The sequence below is a fragment of the Lissotriton helveticus genome, chromosome 1_1 (genome assembly GCF_964261635.1).
Source record: "Lissotriton helveticus chromosome 1_1, aLisHel1.1, whole genome shotgun sequence".
NCBI lineage: Eukaryota > Metazoa > Chordata > Amphibia > Caudata > Salamandridae > Lissotriton > Lissotriton helveticus.
Window position 1 is genome coordinate 1,000,743,834 of NC_136057.1, and position 21,296 is coordinate 1,000,765,129.

A 21,296-nucleotide genomic window follows, 5' to 3' on the forward strand; every position below is an offset into this window, starting at 1 on the left:
GGTGTTAGAAAAAGACACAGAATGTTGCTTGCTTCACACGTTGTACATTTTAGTTGTATTTATATGCAGCATTGAAATCAAGGGGACAAAACTGAATCTATGGGAGGGGGCACCAATATTGGACTTATAGCCATTGATAATACATTATTTAGTTACTTAAAGGGAGTCACATCGTCATAGTTATTCATGATTTTAAATAATTTTTTTGATTTCTTAGCAATATCTAAATCTATCTTTATCATTGCCAAAATTAGCACGCAGAAAATACTGATACATATTGGTCTTCTTTACAGTTTTTGCGTGGAGGTTCCATAAGTATGGGTGAGAGGTGACTACTAATTAATTTTGCTAGGATTTTTAAAAAAGTTAAAATAACTATCACATTTAACTGAGGATCAGATTAATTCCTGAATTGATTAACACTGGTGTGTCCATTCTTTAGAATATCACCCACAAAAAATTCTGTTTTGTATGTGCTACTTATCAAAGATGATCCCAACATTCGAATCACCATAGCCATGTAGTGAGCTCGAAAGCAAAATGCGTGTGCAAACACAGCGAGCTATAGATAGAGAAAGGTTATAATGTTCCTTTGCTTGATCACACCAGAGGCCAGAATTTGGTTTCAATGGAAGTCTAACATAATCTTCGAATTTATATCAATTTTTTATAGGCTCAGAATAATCTATGTCCATCTAACACACGGATGTTGCCACTGCAGCCCTACAGGTTTTTTTCAAAGAACCAGTATTCAAGAAATATCTCATCCTCACTGCCTGCCAGTCTTCCTGTGAATGTATCTGAAGGTTAACGCACTTACATTGTCCAAGGTGTGGTATGTCGCAAAGTTGAAGGTCCCTGAACGGCTTTCCAGTGTTTGGGTGAAAGTCAACTCTTCCTTCTCTTCATCCAACAAATTCTAAAAATAGAAAGAGTGACAGACCTGTGAGAATCTCTCGTCCTGTTGCAGCCCTGGTGGAAAATGGCCTTCTGCACCTTTCATCACCTGCTTGGAGAACATTCTAGCTCATTACTTTTGGGTCAGGAAACGAATTGGTATTTTTTACACTATTTAGGAAACTGGTGAACTTCATTTACACCCACTCTGAGAAGTATTTTTCAAAACTCTTCGAACTTCAATAAAAGCACAGCAAAACCTGGATTCAGAGGTAGAATGATCTCTCCTAGAAAAAGTGTTAACATAAAAAATCTTCAAAATAAAGGTTTCAGAGGGCAAATCCTTTTTGTGGGAAACTTCCCTCTCCTCCCTCCCCCCCCCCCCCCCCCAGTCTCCGTTAAGTTGTGTACAGCCTACAAACATTGCATCTCTCTGAAACTGAACTTTTGCCACCTCCACCATTCTGCACAGTCTCAGTATTTTAGTGAAGAGTTTGACTTTATTCTCTGCATGCGTACATTGCCGAATGTCTAAAAACCCATAGGCTCATACACCACTCTCGAAGAAACCCTGTCAATAAAATCATTACATATTTAGGATAAAAATCAACAGTTCCATATTAAAAACAAACATTATGCGGTTTAGGAAACTTAGATAAACTAACCATGTTTAAAACTACATCCACAATTTTTAAAAAGCTACCAGGTAATCGGGGATCAGCCCCTCTGAGGCATGCTGTCACTGAAAGCTTTCACTGCATGCTGTCACTGAAAGCTTTCACTGCTTGCTTTCACTGCATGCTGTCACTGCATGCTGTGACTGCATGCTGAGACTGCTTGCTCTCACTGCTTCAGCAATCGCAGAAAGGATTGCCTTAAAGAGTTTCCACTTCAGGCCACCAACTCATTGCAGATACAAATGATGTCAAGCAGTGAGCACTAGTCGACTTTACAGAGGCGATATGTGATATCCTTCTCACCTCCCAGGCGGTTACAGTGAGTGGGAGCAGAGACAGTCTGGCTATGATGAGCCCTCTTTACTCACCGCACCTCTGAATCCTCAGCATCAGCACAGCACCACACACCTCAGCCTTGAGAGGAAAAGAGGGCTAATCGTACACCTCCACATCAAACAAAAGTAGCCCAAAACTACTTTTGTAGCCCAAGTGTATAAAAGAGGGCATTTTGTATGCCCGCCACCATTTTGTTGGGTGACACGGTGAATGGCAGGGCAGTTTTTTCCTCCACCTTCCAGTCCCTTTTCCTGGGTTTTATGTCTTGGCGTAAAAGTTTCTTTTTTTTGTTTTCGGGCAAGTTTTATTGCTACAGGTGTGCAAAGAGGGCTGATAAGATAAGTTGTCGCTTGAGGCAGGCGCACTGGTGGTTGTTGCATAGCAGGTGGTGATTTATAAAGGAATTGGCAGGAACCGCCATCACAGTAGTTCATTTCAATGCATTTTACTGTATGTTACAGGCCTACGTGGGAAGGATGCAGCCCTGTAACAAACAGTAATCTTTTTTTCTAATAAAAAAGAAAATCCCGAAACGGGATTTTGTTTTTGTAAAGAAAAAAAAGTAATACTGCCCTCGACATGGGAGAAACAATAAAAAATGACAACATGTCCACCCATAAAAATTAGGTGGGCGAACATGTAGTAATTTTTCTGGCAGCCCTGGCTCCCTAGGGCCCTCGAAGGGTTTAAATTACGGCAGAGACAGAGCAGCCTATGCAATCATTAGCCCGAAGGTCTGCCTGCTTATAAATGGGGTGGGTGATCCGATTCTGGGCAGTGAGGATACTCCGTCATTGTTGCAATGGATTATCCTTACCACCAAGAATTAAATCGGCCTTAAGTACGGATGGTAGAGTCAATGAATAACTAAGTGAGACACCTATAGAATGCGACTGCAAAGTGAATCTCATCGACTCTCCTTTTCCAGAATGGGGGAAGGTGCTGGTATCATCAAAAAAGGTATTTCAAGAGTTTTTTTCATAAAGCGAGAGGGATGGCCTCGATAAAGATGAATGGATGAGTGAGCCCGTGAGCCGCTTTATGAAGGACTGCAAGGATAGACATGAATGGTCCAGTGTGCAGGTGGGTAGGAGAGTAAATAGATGTAAGGATGGGAGAGTGCGAGTGTTGGGTTGGGTGGCAGGAGGTAAGAAGGTGGCTCTAGAGAATACCCGGTTCCTCTACAGGACTGTCTGCCATTGATGGTCACCGCTGGTTATCGCAGATGGACAAGTGTCCTCATGCTTGGCCAGACCAGGGAGGATACCTCGAGGACAGTCCTCCGCTCACATACCTGCAGGTCGTCAATCATGATTTCATAGTCGATGCCATGGTGTTCCAAGAAGGCTTTGACGTTCTGCACATGCGGGAAGGGCACCCGGATGTCCACCGGCGACTCCACGCTTCTCGGGGCTTTCCAGAAGTCAAGCTTTATGGAAGGAGGAACAGAGAAAGGTCTCATGAAGATCAGTCCAAACAAATACCAAGACTTTCAAACCAAACTCTCATCAGCCGGCGTCACATGTGAAGACACACATCATTCCAGTGACATGAGGCACGAATTTCTACTTTTACTTTAAAAATGACCGGCAGCCTGCAGGAAATACCAGTTATAAATGGCTTCTCCTGATCCAGCTGGCGGGATATGGTTTGTATATTCTGTGAGTTGCAATGGAGAAAATTCTAGTTCATTTCGGCTGCCTGCAGCAAATGGGTATTGATTCAATGCAGGTCAGTATGTTTATTTAATTAGTAGAATCTTCCCTTTTTCACTAAGCATACATTGCCCGATGTCCAAAAACCCCACATAGTTAAATTTGAAGCAGTAAAAACATTTTGCAACTAGTAAACCAACTTTCTTTTTCATTCAGGTTTCCAGGTGGGGTCGTTAGTGTGATTAGCATGTTATTTTCTCAGACCTATATATTTTTAACGGTTTGGGGTGTTTCCATTTCTGGTGGCTCTTGTGAATTTCTTTATTGACATTAACATTTGATAGGAGCTTTGAGGCATCTCCGGAAGTTTATATAAGCAAATGAGATACATTTATCTTCTCTTTCATTTTACTTTCAATCTTGGACTTGAAACTCTATTGACATCTATCGGCATGGTGCTTTTATAAGGTAAGAATAATATTCTTGCCTAAGACTAATGGCAAAATGCTACAAATAGTCGATTTTTGACAAAAGGGAGGAGGTACTTAAAAAAAAAACAACAACAACAAAAACAACTGATTATCTAGAATCATTTCAAACAAAAATTTGTACAAGCATCACAGGGGATCAGAAGGCAGATCCCAACATTACTGAGAACAAAGAATATTTCTCACTAACTCAGGGATAGCAGCAGGGAATCGCAACTGCACAGGAACTCTCATTACTAAATGTAATTCAGTGTCGCTGTATTTCTTAAAGTTCTTTATGATTATTTTCTGTAAAGTGTGTCCTTAAAACGTATATATTAAATCCTTTATAGGAAGCTGTGTTTAGGTCTTATGTCTAACACATGTGATGTATACATATTCAGAGCTTGAGAATTATTCTGTGATATTAAAAGATCAATGAACAATAAAATGAAACAACCATCAGAGCGAGGCTTAAGTTTTCTTCCACCAATTCGTCTTCTTGGGCAACTGTAGAAAGAAATCTTTCTGACTGTAAGCTTTGCAATAACCCTCTCCACCATGCCCTAAACGTTATGCAATATAACATCAAAGGGTACGGCTCAAAAAGCAGTAAGGCTGAGCACTCTTAAACCAACAACCAAAGGAAACGCCAATACTGCTGTTTACTTTAAACCATTTCAATCCAAAAGATGCGCGGCACAACCATCAAAACATCCTTAAACCCATTAGTAGCTTTTATTTTCATGTAGCAAATTTTTTTTTAAAAATTCAGAAAGAAAAACACTTTAATACACAAGATAAACACTTCCTGTGAAGACATACATGAACATTAAACAAATGAAAAAGCAAAAAAATTCACTTTTATTTAGCAACTCTCAAAACCCATTCACTCTACACATGCAACAACCTAACTTTCAAAACATATCTTAAACACTGTCTCTTATAAAAATGGAAGCCAAACATAATTGTTATTAGTCACAATCTTTTGAAACTGGTGTCCTATACACAATTTACAAATATTCTTGATATAAAGTTAACATTAGTCGAATACAGTAAATGCCAACTTTTGGGTTTCAATTACTAAGGGCAGACGCGTCTACTGATGATGACGTATCCTCTCTGGTAGAGGGAAGTAATCACGGAGGACAGACGCGGCAATCTAAGTTAATAGAAGCCGCGGGGCCACAGATGCCAGACGGCGTCCAAGGACGCTGTGGGATTAATTGCAATTACGAGCAGAAGACAACTACCAGTGAGCAACTCTGAAAACCTTAAAATTCACCACTGACTAGTGGACCTGTTCGACCTTTGGGCACATTTAATGTAGTGAGCTTGGTCCTGACAAGAACCCCAACAATTGGAGGGGTTTGAAACGCGTAGACCTTGGAACTACCAAACATTAACCCGTAGTAATTGAAACCCAAAAGTTGGCATTTACTGTAAACGTTATGCTACACCCCCTGCGCCCCTTCACACGAATAGTATCTTCTCAACCCTAGGGTGTTACAGTTGTGCTGTATGCAATCGCACAGTTCAACAGCGTTGTGTGCTTCCCACATGGACATGTTTTGATTTAGGACCTGATCCTCACATGTTCCATTGCATCTGCCATTACAGCTCTACTGGAATCCAAAAGCATAGGTAGCTCGGCTACTTGCACTTTCTCCAGGGACGGTGGTGTCACCCGCTTCGCTGCTGCTATCGCCTTCTCAACCAGTGCAATAGGTGTTAGGATCTCTAGGAGGCCCTTGTGCTTTCCTTATCCCACGCACAGCCCACCACTTGAAAAGCAATCATTCCTATCAACCTCGTGGAAAGTCCTAATCAGTTATTTCAGAAATTGTGGATTAGAATATCTTGATGTACTCCCTTTTGAAATAAAAAAATAAAAAAAGGAAAGCCCTAGCCCTGCTGGTCCCGACGGCCTACACAGACTCACCCTCAGTACTTCACTTGCAAGCTGGAGTAAGAAGTTACAGTCTGGTCCCACACTTTAATGCCATCTCAACTACTGATAGGTGCCTTCTTCGTTATGCCTGCTCCAGCATCTATCGCAAACAATACTTTTTAGCATATCATGCCTCACTAGTGTCCGGTGTGTTCAGTTAAGTACATTGTAGAGGATCCTGGCCTTCCCTTCACCCTTTACCTGTAGATTCCAGTTGGTCGCGATCTCTGTCTACCTGACTACTTTGTGGTCCCTCCTTGGTCTCATTTTTAGTATCCGGGCCCAAGTGTTGTGCGAGGATCGTATAGCTTCAGGACACCACAACCCTGAGTCCTGCATTAATCCAAGCCTATTTCTCTGGTCCTGGGCATTTCCCGTCCATCATCTTAGCAACTGGTTTTAAGCCTGCCAGGTAGTCCTTCAGCAGCTGTGTCTATATGAGCCTTCCTTCTGCCAGTAGTAGTCCCCTCTCAAACGTTTACACATTTTCTGAAGATTAGTCAATAAGTGTCATTGTAATGAGCTCTAATTCTAACATTAACCATATTCTTCCTAGCAATAAATATAGCCTCGACCTCAATGGTTAACCCTTAGTAACCGCCCTCAACCATAATCTAAACTCCTATTACCTTAAGTCAATATCTAACCCCAACCTTTAATTTAAATAAGTTATTGGGGTTCTATAGTTACACTATATAAAGTATTCTCTTTTGTTTACTATCAAACTCTAGCCCTAAACTCGAATCCATGTGTGCTGCGTACCTCTACTTTCTATGGTGGTGGGACATTCCTCCCACATGAGTCCCCAAATATCTATCTATCTATCTATCTATCTATCTATCTATCTATCTATCTATCTATCTATCTATCTATCTATCTATCTATCTATCTATCTATCTATCTATCTATCTATCTATCTATCTATCTATCTATCTATCTATCTATCTATCTATCTATCTATCTATATATATATATATATATATATATATATATATATATATATATATATATATATATATATCCCCACCACCCTTTTCCACTGCTTCCCTGACTCGCCTCCCTCAGCTTTTGTGTTTGCAAAATCCTTCTCACAATCCCGCCCAGAGAGGGCTCTCTCTGTTGATGGGTTTATAGTTCGAAGCTTAACATCCAAGCTTAGACTTAACGTCAACCTCAGGACCACTTTGGGCCAGCACATGGGCGAGCTCACACTTGAGAGCATCCCATCACTATCATCAATAAGATAATAAATTCTTCCTGACTCCCTCACAGGCACGTCCTTACTCCACAATTTTATTTGCACAATCACACTAAAATTGACTGTTGTTTTATGCCTGGCTAGGCGAACTACAGTCAGTACAGGGTTCACGTTTTGTATAACTCACGGTGCTGAAAGAGGGATTTTGGCACCTTGTCACCCTTAATTTCTTTTAATATTGACTATTTTTCCGGAAGGGCTCTTCTCAATGCAGGAGCAGTCCGTTATTTAAACTGTGTAGGACCCCCCGTCAGGCACGTATTTTCTCATTAGACTACAATTGAGCTATTGGTAACCAATAGATGGATTGATTGGCCACATGGCCGAGATTCGAAACCCACCTTTCACTTTACCTTTGACCATTAAATTTAAGGTGTAAACTAGGGCAGGATGGACATGATGTGGTACTAACATATGGACCCTATGAGGATTCTGGAATCATAGGCCACTTGGCCTTCACTATTATTATTATTAGCTTTATCATTATCATCACTGTTATCATTTAATTTTGTTACCTTGGATCAAATGAAAAATTAATATGACCAGTATAAACAGAAATATGATAATATGAAATGCACGTGAATTATGTTCATGTATTTAATTTAATTATTGATTCATTTAAAAATATTTGATTCCAGTAATGTTTAAAATGTGAAACCGTGTACCGCTGAGTCTGTCCTCTACCCCATTTGTAGTTTCATGAATTGTAGTCATTGGTATTTTTGTGGTCCTTCCTCAGTTTCCACCACTATTCTTGAGCACTTTTTTATAAAATGGTGATTGTGTTTGTTTGTGGCTGGCTATCGAAGAAGACCGGTTGGTCGAAACGCGTCGCCAATAAACGCAAATTTCTACACGGACCCTGGTGTGCGAGTCTTTTTGTGGTTCCTGTGAGACGTACTTGCTGTGGGAGCCCTTTCACACACATATATATATATATATATATATATATATATATATATATACATATATATACATATATATATATATATATATATATATATATATATATATATATATATATATATACATATATATATATATAATCACCTCGGCCTCCACAAACCACAATCAGGCTGTGTATGTTGTATGTGTCCACAAACACTGTCACATCTTTCGTGTGCCCTTTTTACTCAGTATAGTCTCTTCTTAGCGACTGGCAGCAGCTCTAGACCAGTGCCCTACTCTGCTCTGCAAATTCCATGCATTTGTAGTTTTGTACCAGACTGGTCATTTGGATACAGGGATGTGTTGCTATTGCCAAGGAAAGGCACAGAACATACCTGGAGGGACGTCAGCGATTCTAAGGACAGCAGTTGCTGAATCTGCTCATCGTTGCTGGCTTGGATCCTCAGGACTTGGTCACTGACAACACACAAAAGAGATGTTGACACAACACTTGTCGGACACATGATTTGATAAAGCTTCCAGGAGAACTTGTATACATGTGAACTGTGTATGGCATGCTGTGCTAGCCTATATACTTTCTCTTCCCTTGGCCCATAGCAGCTACCCAGAGCAATGTAGAACGTACATTCAACGATCAAGGGAAATGCAGGAATATTCCTTTAGCTTTCTCCCCAAAATTTGGCCCACAGAAGAATGGCTGTAGCACTTAATAAAATACCCTAGCATTGGTTGAGATGGATTATGAAGTACAGGATGTAACACTGTTAACACAGTAGACACCTCCACCAGATAAAAAGGCAATGACACTGCAGTTCAGTGAGAAATGTATTTTGTTGGAAAAGCAAAGACACTAATATATTTATATCGGGATAATGTTCCACATTTTACAGCTAGAGTTATGGGGATCTCTGTTGACTTTCATTAGTCAAACCAGCCCTCACCATTAATCACAAAGGATAATTCACAGGGAGAGCGGCAACATAATCCCAATTACAGGATTTCATGAAAAATCCAACCCCCAATCAAGTTCCTCTTATCAACTATAACTGTATACAGTGTTCTTTGTGGTAAACCAGTCCAAGAATCCCAGTATGGATACACCATCCCCCGCATCTGAAGGGGTTATTCAATCCCCTAGTAACATCCTACAGAAACTCGCAGGACATCCTGTGTAATTTGTACTTAAAGAAGAGGAGGTCTCTTTTGAGAGAGGGTTCTGAGAAACAGTTGCTTATTTCTTTTAAAAATCCTAATAAAGCAGTAACTTCTCCCACCTGTGCGCGCTGTGTGAAAGAAGTGGAGAAGAATTCTGGTGAGGATGTAAGCGTGTTTGGGGCTCATTCTGTGAGAGGTGCATCTGCTTTAAAAGCTTCTATGCTTGGGGTGCATTACAAGACATTTTACGGTGTGCTGATTGGAATGATGCAGTTTTACATGAAATGTTATTTTAAGCCTGTGGAAACTTAAGCTTCTTGTTTATTCAGGAAGCTTTGAACTTGCAATAATGTTATCCTCCAGTCTTTAGTAGATTTTCATCAACCCTGGTGGTAAAACAATCTGGATTTTATTAAAGACACGGAGGCTAATATTATCCCTCTCTGGGTCCCAGCCCAGATTTAATAGTGTTCTTTATGTCACAGCTCGAGCACAGCAGTAAAGAAGATGAGTAGCTTCAAAGGTGTTGTTTTTGTTGAAGAATCACTATGATTATCAGAAGGATTTTATGGACTTAAACGAGTTTGAAGATTTTACTATGGACTTATTGTTTTTATTAAATAGACTGATTTATTAGTTGGTAAATGCAGATTGCAAAAAAAAGGATGAGGATTGGAAGTTCTACTGTTTTATAGTGTTGGAATTGTCTTGATTCTATGTTCTTGTTCTTAAAGGAGTTGCTGTGTGGTGGCATTAAAAGAGACTGCAATAATATTAGCCGCTGTATCTTTAATATAATCCAGATTTTCTGACATCTGGGCTGATAAAAATCTACATTTTCTGTATGTAGTAAAGTACTTGTCATTTAAAAAAGAAAAAGCACTGGCTGGATATTTATTTATCATAGTCGTACAGCCCACTGTGGAGGACTATACTGGTTGTTGAAGGACCTGAACCCAAGTTAAAGGCCTGAGCCGCAGGCGAGGGCCTATAACGAGGGAGAAGGCATTTAACAAGTGGTATAGCCTGGGACAGAAGGGCTAAAAGTCTAATAGAACATTCCAAGGCTAGAATGTCGTAAAATAAATAAGGAAAAACATGAAGACAAGCATTGGAATGTTGGAGCTCCTGGCTTATACCAGCCATTATAAGCCACACGCTAATTCATTGTCTTCAATGGAGATCTCAATGTTCCGATCTTCTAATACGTGTTATTTGTTGCATTCCTAAATCCTGAGTCTCTAGCCCACTGTGTCTCCTTGTAAACCTTAAACTGTTCCGCCTCATTACTTTGGAGTTCAAGTGCCTGAAAGTCCCTAGTGTATGTTGTAGAAAGTGCACCCACGGCCTGGAAGTTACATGTCATATGTGGACTACAGCACCTATTGTGCCATCCACTGCAGGCAGAGCAAATCTGGCTACAGGCATAGCCTGTGTGGCCTTTCTGCTTCAATTTAAAACCGGCAGTGTAGCCTATTAAATAATCCTTTTTAACATCCAAAGACCTCCCTACAGTGACAAGGTCCAAAAGCTACTGTCACTGTGGCAGGCCTAGTTGTTGTATGATGACCAGCTGGAAAAGTAATTAAATTACTATTTTGATAGTTTTTAAAATCCAATTCAATGGTGAAGTGGGATTTGTAATAAGTATTAAGAGGAAGTAACTTTGACAATGTTTACCTTTTCGCTGCCTTACGTTCCTGGAGCCTAATTTGCATCAGCTCGCCAGCTTCTCTCAGCCTGTGCTCAGCCTTGAATAGATGTGAAAGATGTGTAAAATGCCTCATTGGAGCAAACAATAGGCTGAAGTTCGTGGGCAGAGAGGACGCCTCTGAACTCCACAGAATATTCAGTCTAGGGGCTCTGGATATCCTCTGACACCACACTGTCAAATCCTGCTTGACAGGTATGGTGTGCCACTTGCAAGAAAGTGAACTGGATGACGAGAAAGATCTTGTAGATTCACTGTCTTGTTGCTTAAGGATCTTGCTTTTGCCTTACCAGACACCTGTCACTGAGTTTGTGATGGGTACAGTGTTTGCCTCAAACTGGATTTTAGAGTTGGATTTGTGACAACACTGGTGATATTGCTATGACACTATACACCCAGCCCTCAGAGTCCAAAATCATTGTGGCTGAAGACTTTCACCATCTTGAAAATGACCAGCACATGGCATTATAGTACTCTTTGCAGTAAGGCAAACAGGAACTTTTGAAAAAATGGGTATGGTTGGCTCCGGTGAACTTTGACTCCATTGGTTAAGGAGTGCCAAGGAGTCATCCCCACTTAATACCTGGTGTGAGTCATAAATGTGGCACCACCAAGCATTCCTTTTGTTTTCCATATTTTGTTTATTAAATCTTACTCTAGTTTTCTAATTCAGTTTGGGATTTTAATTGTTAGGCATTTTTACTTTATTACTGTTTCAGTACTGCATAACCACTTTAAACGTTGTAAGTTAAGCTCTGTGTCATAGCTACCAAGGGGTTGCACTCAGGTGAATTTAGTGATTTGATGGGTTGACCCTGACAAATGTTGTGATTATTCCTTGAATTCAGCAGTCACTCACCCCAAATAATAATTCTATTTCCTACAGGAATCCTTACTTTCCGATAGCAAGTAAATGACACAACTAGTAAAGGTGAAATAAACATTGCCGGCGCATTGGTGGACTACCTTAAGAACACGTAAATAGGCCTCCCATAGAATCCATAAAAGTACTGAAGTTGGAACAAGGTATTTGTGCTTCTATTTGTTAGGCATATTTGTTAGGTCTCTCATACAACTCTAGAATAATATTGTGACATCTATGAGGAGCATGAGGGATCACCTTCCTGTTATTTTTAAGGCATGCCTTTGGTAGTTTAGAACACTAAAATCTCTAAACCTCCAAATTGCCTCACCTGTGTACAGTTATGTTTGCATGTATACCAGTTGTCACCCAGGACCATAGACCCATGCATTCAAGCAACTTTGGTGGACACCAACAAAACAATGGTATATGTGTGCCATAACATAACCATAGCATCGTTCTTGTAGATGAAGTCACAAGATAAAATACAGAACCAATACTCACATTTCCAGGGTGCCTTAAATAATGATTTCTCATAATGCTCAGTGTTTTAGACTTACCCACTGCTCTAAACTCCGTGCCTATATTTGTTTGATTTATCTGTGCACATCTGTAAAGCTCTTCAAATATATCATACTACCTCCTTAGCATGGTCAAGCATGAAAAGTCTTCATCTCAAACCCTTCCAGGAATGTATGTGGTGTGGAGTGTCCTAAGTAAGGCCTTTTTAAATCTGACATATGAAGGAGAAACGCAGGCTATATCCTGCTACATAAGGACCACTACAGAGCAGACTCCAGAAGAGTCAACGAAGGACAAACAGGCACGTTGCAAACAGGACACTGTGCTGAGAAGACAAAGAAACAATTACATGGTGGTAGCGTCAATATAAGCAGAGGTCAATCCACGGGTTATTATTGCTTCAGTTAAAGCTACACAGTGGGTAAGTGCACATTTCGCTCATTTTTTTCTCAAATATTGGACATTCATAAATATTGGCATGGCTACATGTGATGTGTTATGTTAGTATGTAGAGGCTTTCATGTTCTCAATAAACACTAACCGTTTTATCTGCCTTGTTGATTGACAAAAAGTGCCACTTGTAATATTAATGACTTTAAGAAATCATCACACTTATTGGTCCCCCCTTTTTTGCCTGAAAAGTTATTTAATCACAGAGTTGCAATAACTGTTTATATTTCCCCCAAAAGATGGATTGACAGCTATAAAAACTATAGGCATGGCTCTATATCACTTTCTTTCTCCAAACCCCAAAATGGAAACTGACGTGCAGATAGGGGAAGAGTGGTTTAAAAATGGCTGTGTGTATGGAGCAGAGATTGGATATATTTAAATCAGGGGTTTATAAACTCACCCGTGAGGGTCTCAAAGCGATGGGTGGAGGGGGAGGGAGGGAGGGGAGTGCAGCTCTGGTTCAGTCGAAAAGCCAGGTCTTGAGGTTCTTCCCGAAGGTGTCCAGGGTAGGGTAGCGTCTGATGTTGACTGGGAGCTCATTCAAGGCCTTGGCTGCGATGTAGGAGAAGGCTCTTCTGTCTGCTCTGTTTCAGCGAATGCCGGGGGTCTCTGCCAGGGCAAGGTCGGCGAAGCGGAGGTTCCTTTTGGGTACTTGGAAGGAGACTCTCTAGTTGAGGTATTTGGGTCTGATGTTGTGGAGGGATTTGTAGGCGTGGCTGAGTAGTTTGAAGGTTACTCTCTTCTCGATAGGCAGCCGGTGAAGAACTCATAGGTGTTGGGCCATGTGTTCGTGCCGTGGTATCCCGAGGATGAGTCTAGCTGCGGAGTTCTGGATGGTTTGGAGCTTGTGTAGGAGAGTTATGTTGATACCGGCGTAGAGGGCTTTGCCGTAGTCCAGTCTGCTGGTTATGAATGCATGGGTGACGGTCTTTCGGCATTCGAGAGGTATCCATTTGAAGGTCTTGCGGAGGATGCGGAGGCAGTTGAAACTGATGGAGGCGATGGAGTTGATCTGGCGGGTCTGTGAGGGAGGAGTTGAGGATGATGCCGAGGTTCCGCGCGTGGTCTGTTGTGGTAGGTGGGCTCCCGAGGGCGGAGGGCCACCAGGTGCTGTCCCAGGTGGAGGTGGAGGATCTGAGGATGAGGACTTCAGTCTTGTCCGAGTTGAGCTTCAGGCAGCTACTTTTCATCCAGGCTGCGACGTCCTTCATTCCTTCCTAGAAGCAGAGTCTGGTGTTTTCGGGGTTCTTCATGAGGGAAAGGATGAGCTGGATATCGGCATATGATACTATGCTGAGCCCATGCTGTCTGACGATGGTGGCGAGGGGGGCCATGTAGATGTTGAATAGCGTGGGGCTGAACGATGATCCCTGGGGTACTCCCCAGATGATCTCTGTGGGCTCTGAGAGAAAGGGAGGGAGTCTGATCCTCTGGGTTCTGCCAGAAGAAAGGATTAGACCCAGTTGAGGGTGGTTCCTCGTAACCCAGCGTCGTGAAGTCTGGTTGCGAGAGTGCGGTGTGAGGTGGTGTTGAAGTAGGATGAGGGCCGAAGTGTGGCCCAGGTCGAGTAGCATATGGATTTCATCAGTGGCCCCGAGGAGGACAGTCTCGGTGATGTGGTTGCTGCGGTATCCGAACAGTGAGGAGTTTAGAATGGAGTTTTCGTCGATGTATACGGTCAGCGGAGCTTTTATGAGTCTTTCGGTGACCTTGGCCGTGAAGGGGAGGAGCGAGATGGGCCAGTAGTTTTTCAGGTCCATCGGGTCGGCTGTGGGTTTCTTGAGGAGGGGTTTAACCACTGCCCGCTTTAAGTCATCTGGGAAGTTGCCGGATTTGAAGGAGGCGTTGATGGTCCATCCTAGTTCCGGGGCAATGGCGGTGGAGACCCTGTGGTAGGTGTGCAGTGGGCAGGGGTCCATGGGGCTCCTGAATGGGTGTTCTCCATGGTCACGGTGGTCTGTTTAACGGTGGCCGGATGCCAAGTTGTGATGTTTGGCTCGTTGTCAGTTGATAGGAGGGGGATGGTGTCCGGCGTCTGTTCGCTGAAGTTGTCCTAGGGGGCCTTGATTATTTGAAAACACAATCACAATCCTGGAATTTCCTTTTACAAACTAATGTTATCATATCTTTAGTTCCATTTGCTTCAGCTTAGGAATACCAAGACTAAAACGTGTCTAACTCAGTGAGCTGTTAAATGGAGTCCGCACCTGGAAGAGTGAGGTCTACGTGACATTAAATCATCTGCTCACTACAAGCTTGGAAATATTATGCGATACCTAGATGAGTACCTAGAAAGAAATATCATTTTCGTTGTGCAATCTGAGTGAGTGCACCATCAACACTGGCAGCCAATAGTTTTCCTTATCAGTCCCCATGAGGGGGCTGCCGTGCATTCCAGCATGGCCTTTCCTGATCCAGAGACCTGGAAAGCATCCTCATCACAAAACATACTAGTGGCGGTGGTTCCTTAATCCACCAGCAAAACACTTATGAGGCAGAGCTGATGTCTGTCTGTCCATGCGTCTGTATGTATGTATATATATATTCACTGAATAAAACATAGGTTTCAGGCCTTATATAGTTAGGAATTAGCATATAAAAAACCTTGCAAATTCACTGAAAAAACCATAGGTTTCAGGCCTTATATAGTTAGGAATTAGCATTTTTAAAAACCATTGAAATTGCTCCTATATAGTTAGTTGTACTAACTATATTTCGCGCACCCGCAATCCACTGCTGATGATGTCACATATTACATCATTCATGACATGGTCAGTGACATCACTGATGACATCTCAAATGACATCAATGATGACATCACTGATGACATCATCCAGTGAATGTGGTTTGCTTCGATATTTAAATATGCATTATATATATAGTAATTTGCATTGAAGTGTGAGTGGATATATAAAAATATATATTTGGATGGAGGACTTTAACAACTTATAGTGTCTAACTAAATATAGTGGATAGTGACTAAACTGTGTGAATATCTGTATCACTTTGTCAGTTGTTGTGTAAAGTGGTTCTCCAGTTGGTTACTAGCTATGTGAACGTCTATGTTAGTTATTGATTAGTTAACTGAGTATTTGTATGGGAGAGTGAATGTGTGTGTGGTTCGGTAGAGGGTGTGTAACTGCCCAAAGATGTGTGAATAGTTGATTCAGTAGATATATGAAGTTACAACTACATGTTCTAACAGTTGTTTGGGTGAATGAATATCTTTATGGGTGTGGTGATGAGCAAATATATTTCTCAATGGTACATGTTCCAACAAACTTGAAAAATAAAAAGCAGTGTATGTGTCAGTTGTTGTATATAAATAAGTATACATAGGACTCAATGATTGTGTGAGTGACTGTATGGATAACTGTATACTTGTAATAATGATTTTATAATATACTAAATATGACTTACTATCTAAATGAATAGATGAAGTGGTGTTTGTATAAATGTGTAGCTAAGTAAGTATGTAAGTATGATCCATTGTTTGCATAAGTGAGTAGGATAACTTCATATGTGAATAGGTTGTGTGCTGGTTTGTAATGTCGGTATAGGTGTATAAGTATTTTGATAGTGTTCTATTGTTCATTGACAGCATGTATGAGTGAATCTACAGGTCAGTGATTAGATGTGTGTATACATCTAGGAATCAATGAGTGGGTTTTTAAATACTTGTATTGCTGTGTCAATGGATTCAAATATGATACTCTGTATTTTACAAAGAGTGATGAAAGATTTTACTAGTGTATGAAATGGTGTATGTGATTGTCACGTGGATGATGTCATCAGTGATGTCATCATTGATGTCATTTGAGATGTCATCAGTGATGTCACTGACCATGTCATGAATGATGTAATATGTGACATCATCAGCAGTGGATTGCGGGTGCGTGAAATATAGTTAGTACAACTAACTATATAGGAACAATTTCAATGGTTTTTTTTAAATGCTAATTCCTAACTATATAAGGCCTGAAACCTATGGTTTTTTCAGTGAATTTGCAAGGTTTTTTTATATGCTAATTCCTAACTATATAAGGCCTGAAACCTATGTTTTTTTCAGTGAATTTGCAAGGTTTTTTAAATGCTAATTCCTAACTATATAAGGCCTGAAACCTATGTTTTTTTCAGTGAATTTGCAAGGTTTTTAAATGCTAATTCCTAACTATATAAGGCCTGAAACCTATGGTTTTTTCAGTGAATTTGCAAGGTTTTTTAAATGCTAATTCCAAACTATATCAGGCGTGAAACCTATGGTTTTTTTCAATACATTTCAAAGGTTTTCTAAATGCTAATTCTATTAGTGGATAACGTTTAAATATGTTAATATCCTTGTGGGACCACCTGAGCAGCCGTAGGGGTGAGGGTGTTTCTACCCTGCCCCCTTTTTGCATTCTACACGTTTGTTTTTCTGCTTCTTTTGTGCCTCCGTCTACCGAGCACAAGATGGCTGCCCAAACTTCCCGGTTTGGACTGTTCACAGCCAATCAATGCAGCCAATGCTCGGAAAGGTCTGCGCGCACTCCTGATTGGCTGGCAGTCGTCTGTCAACATTCCAAACTGTCCAAACCAAGAAGTGTTGGCCACCATCTTGTTTCTCAGGAGAACTGAGGCACAAGAGAGCCCAAAACAAGAGTGGAAAACGTGAAAATGGGGCAGGGTAGAGATCCCCTGACCCCCTAGCTCTTCTCAGGGGGTCCCAGAATCACCCCCAGGGCAAAAAAAAAATTTCTTTTTTTTAAAAATCGCCCTTGGGGTTCTTCTGGGACCCCCTGAGAAGGGCTAGATGTCCTATGGAAAATTGCATGTTGAAAAACACGTTTTGGGACCCCCTTTTTCACTGTTTTCCCCTGTGGTACGCTCAGGGTACGCGTACCTGTAAACGCCCATGTACGCGCACCCTGAGCTTACTCCGTGAATTTTCCCCAAAAAAAAGGCCCCCCTATGAAAACCTAGGGGGTCAGGGGGTCTCTACCCTTCCCCCTTTCAACGTTTTCCCCTTTTATTTTTCACCCCTTGTGTCTCGGTTCTACAGAGACACAAAATGGCGGACTCTCCGGACTGTTTCGAATGTTGACAGACAACCGAGAGGCAATCACCTTTCCGCTCGCGCACTTCCGTGGCGCGCCGGGTGCGCTACCCGGTACGCGTACCGGTAAGCGCTCGAAGCGCGCATATAGATATATATGTGTTTTTGAAGTTAATTTTCGTGACAACCACTGGAGCAATTTTCACCAAATATAGAAAAGGCACTTCTGCGTACCAGTCCCTACAATTTTGTAAAGTTTAGTGTAATTCCATTCGGCGGTTCGGGCTGTAGCCGTGTCTGAACGTCCTATGGAAATTAACATGGGGACAACACGTTTTGGGACCCCCCTATTTTCTCGGCCCCCGCATGACGAATCCCCCCGAAACTTCCAAGGAAGGAGCGGAGCGGAGCTGGCCTAAATTTTGGAAAATTACACGCAAATTCCTCAACGGGCGCCAAAGTTAGTCCCAATAGAATGTTGCGGATTTCCTATGGAAACTAGGTCCTAACTATATATACCTATATTCACTGAAGAATCCAAAGGTTACAGGGACGTTATAGTTAGGCTCAGATTTCACTCATACAGAACCATAGAAATTTGCAAGTTATAGTTATGTGAGATATATATCGTTAAGTCTCACAAACATTTACAAAACACTTCTACTCACTGGTGATGTCATCAGTGATGTCATCAGTAATGTAATTTGAGATGTCATGAGTGATGTTACTGACCATGTCATGAGTGATGTAATATGTGAGGTCATAAGCAGTGCATTGAGGGGGGCGTAAATTATATTGTGGGGGCGTAAATTATAGTTAGCTCAAGTAACTATCACTGCTGAATTTCTATGGTTTTGTACGAGTGAAATCTGAGCCTAACTATAACGTCCCTGTATCTTTTGGTTTTTCTAGTGAATTTCTAAGGTTTTTTTATTCTGTTTCCTAACTATAACATCCCTGTAACCTTTGTTTTTTTCAGTGAATTTCAAAGGTTTAAAACATTTTTTATTTACTAATTGTAACCGGTAACCTTTGAGAGTGTGCGTTTGAGTGGCTGTACAGGTCAGTAAATGTGTGAGTGGCGGCATGGGTCTGTGACTAGGTGTGTGAGACATTACACAGATGTAGTGTAGACTATGAACTGGATATTTACCCAATGAGGTAGCAGTTAGTAATTAACCAAAAGAAAGTACTACACTGGACCAGATATTTTTAGCAAAACAGTGGACTCTTAAAGGGGCAGGCATAGTTTCTGGCCCAGTTGCTGACTGACTGACACTATATGATGAAAAACAACAGGCCAGACTTCATAGTTACTGTATATGTCTTTACAGTGATTAGAAGGCGCATGTAAACTTTTCATTGTTTTTTCCTGTCCTGGCACTATGTTAAATTTTGTTTACTTGATTAATGTTTGTTGGTGCACAACAATCCCTTTCTGGACCTTAGGAGTAGACACTCAGAGTTCATGATCCAGTTCCCCCTAGATCATCCCATCTGCTCTCCACAGGGGTTGCACACTAAAATCACCAAACCTTTAGTATGAGCACTAAGGAGATGAAGAGTTCAAAAACCTAACAGAAGTTTTGCCCATATATCTTGGAATAAACAAGAAGATATTATTGAAGGCATTTTAGCCAGGAGTATTGTGCACCATAAAACATCAAGCCAGAAAGCTCTTAACATTCAACGACCCCAAATAACACCATAGAATTGGCTGAGCAAGATTTAATAATTGCAGGCCAAGAAATACCCAGGTTCACAGCTTTGTGCTAACAAAGCCATGCTAACAGATGTTTACACTTTACTGAACCTTTTGTGGTTGTGGTGCGGGTAAGTTCAGAAACCCAGGGGGTTCCATGTAGGGTGCTTTAGTGTAAGACGGAGTAACTTCTATTTCAGTTTTTTCAAGGTCTCCTTTGTTATAGGGCAACAACCATTACAACGCCGTCATTACAACACACTATCCTTCACAACGTAGCTGTTACAACGGAACTGCCTTTACATCACATGCCACTACAACGCACGCCATTACAACGCATGTCACTACAACGCATGCCAGTACAACCCATTCCATTACAACGCATGCACTATCCAACACTTACCCCAGAGTTGCCCCAAAAGTATTATGCGTTGTAATGGTATGCGTTGTAATGGTAGTTTCTAAAAATGCATTGTAACCGCATGCGTTGTAAAATCATGAGTTGTAATTGTAGTCGCAATGTAAAAATCGAGTTGTAAAGTCATGCGTTGTAATTGTTTGCGTTGTAACGTCATTCATTCTTGTTATGTGGCAAAATGTATGTGGAATCAGACGTATCTCTTTTTGGAACACAAGAACCTCATGAAGTTTGAAGTATCTTGGTATGATCTGACTAGGGATGTGGAAAATCAGAGGAGCCACTTTAACTGTTGCAAATGCAGGTATACCATTTTGGGAAGACTTCAGTGTGATGCATTTTCTTAATCTATAACTCTGGGAACTGCAATAATCCTAATTAAGGTAGTTTCGTAGAATATGGAGAAAATGTTGGCAAGTTTCTTCCCAATCGTAATGTTGGCTAACTTGCTTATTTACTGAGTTAACTTGGAGGTTAAGAAGAAAGCTGATTGGAAGTGGCTCAAGTCAGGTGTCATCAGAGTGAGGGCCTCATCTAATGGTGCAGACATTAAAGTTATGTCATAGAGGGCACAGGTGATCGATGATTGTGTCTACATTTTTGGTTCCATTGATTATTAGCCTTTTTTTTACTCTAAATGTGTCAATCTGACAAGCATTGCATATAACACCCTGCACCTTAGCAGACCTTCCCACTTCTGTTCTGTACTTAGGATATGGATTTTTTTTATCTGTAACATTATAGTTTCTTATGCCTACTGCTATTCTAGCAGAGTATATTCCTTAGCCTCTGGGATCTGGATGATGCCAGAAGATATCAGCTAGCTGACTCAGGTATAAAAACAGGGCTTGGATCCATTATTGACACTGGAGATTGTATTGTATTGAAAATGCATTTAGTTTATATTGTTAATGTTAGATATCGGTCACCCAGTCTCGTGCATTGGGCTTTAGGAGTGTTTTAACCTAAGAATTAAGGATGAACTGAGGGGCATATTATCAAGAACAGGCGATAACATTATCGCCGCTTTATCGGCAGGAAACTGCCGCTAAAGCGGCGATAATGGGCTTGATAATACGCCCCTGTGAATTCCCATAGCAGCCCAGGTTAACACCAGAACCTGGGCTGCAATGGGAATTCACAAGGACATATTATCAAGCCCATTATCGCCGCTTTAGCGGCAGTTTCCTGCCGATAAAGCGGCGATAATTTTATCGCCTGTTCTTGATAATATGCCCCTGAGTTTCCAGTTTATCCTGCATGCAATTTGAGATGTAAATCACATTCT

General features: G+C 41.2%; 1 protein-coding gene across 1 annotated transcript in view; it reads right to left on the minus strand.

Moving 5' to 3' along the window:
* Positions 1-21,296, minus strand: part of LOC144819821 (carboxypeptidase A2-like) — a 46,235-nt gene that overhangs the window by 23,778 nt on the left and 1,161 nt on the right. Inside the window, exons 2-4 of the mRNA XM_078677550.1 lie at positions 8,525-8,606; positions 3,205-3,339; positions 821-919 (exon numbers count right to left, since the gene is read on the minus strand). Coding sequence (XP_078533676.1) covers positions 821-919; positions 3,205-3,339; positions 8,525-8,606 — 316 coding nt within the window. The remainder of the gene's footprint in view (positions 1-820; positions 920-3,204; positions 3,340-8,524; positions 8,607-21,296) is intronic.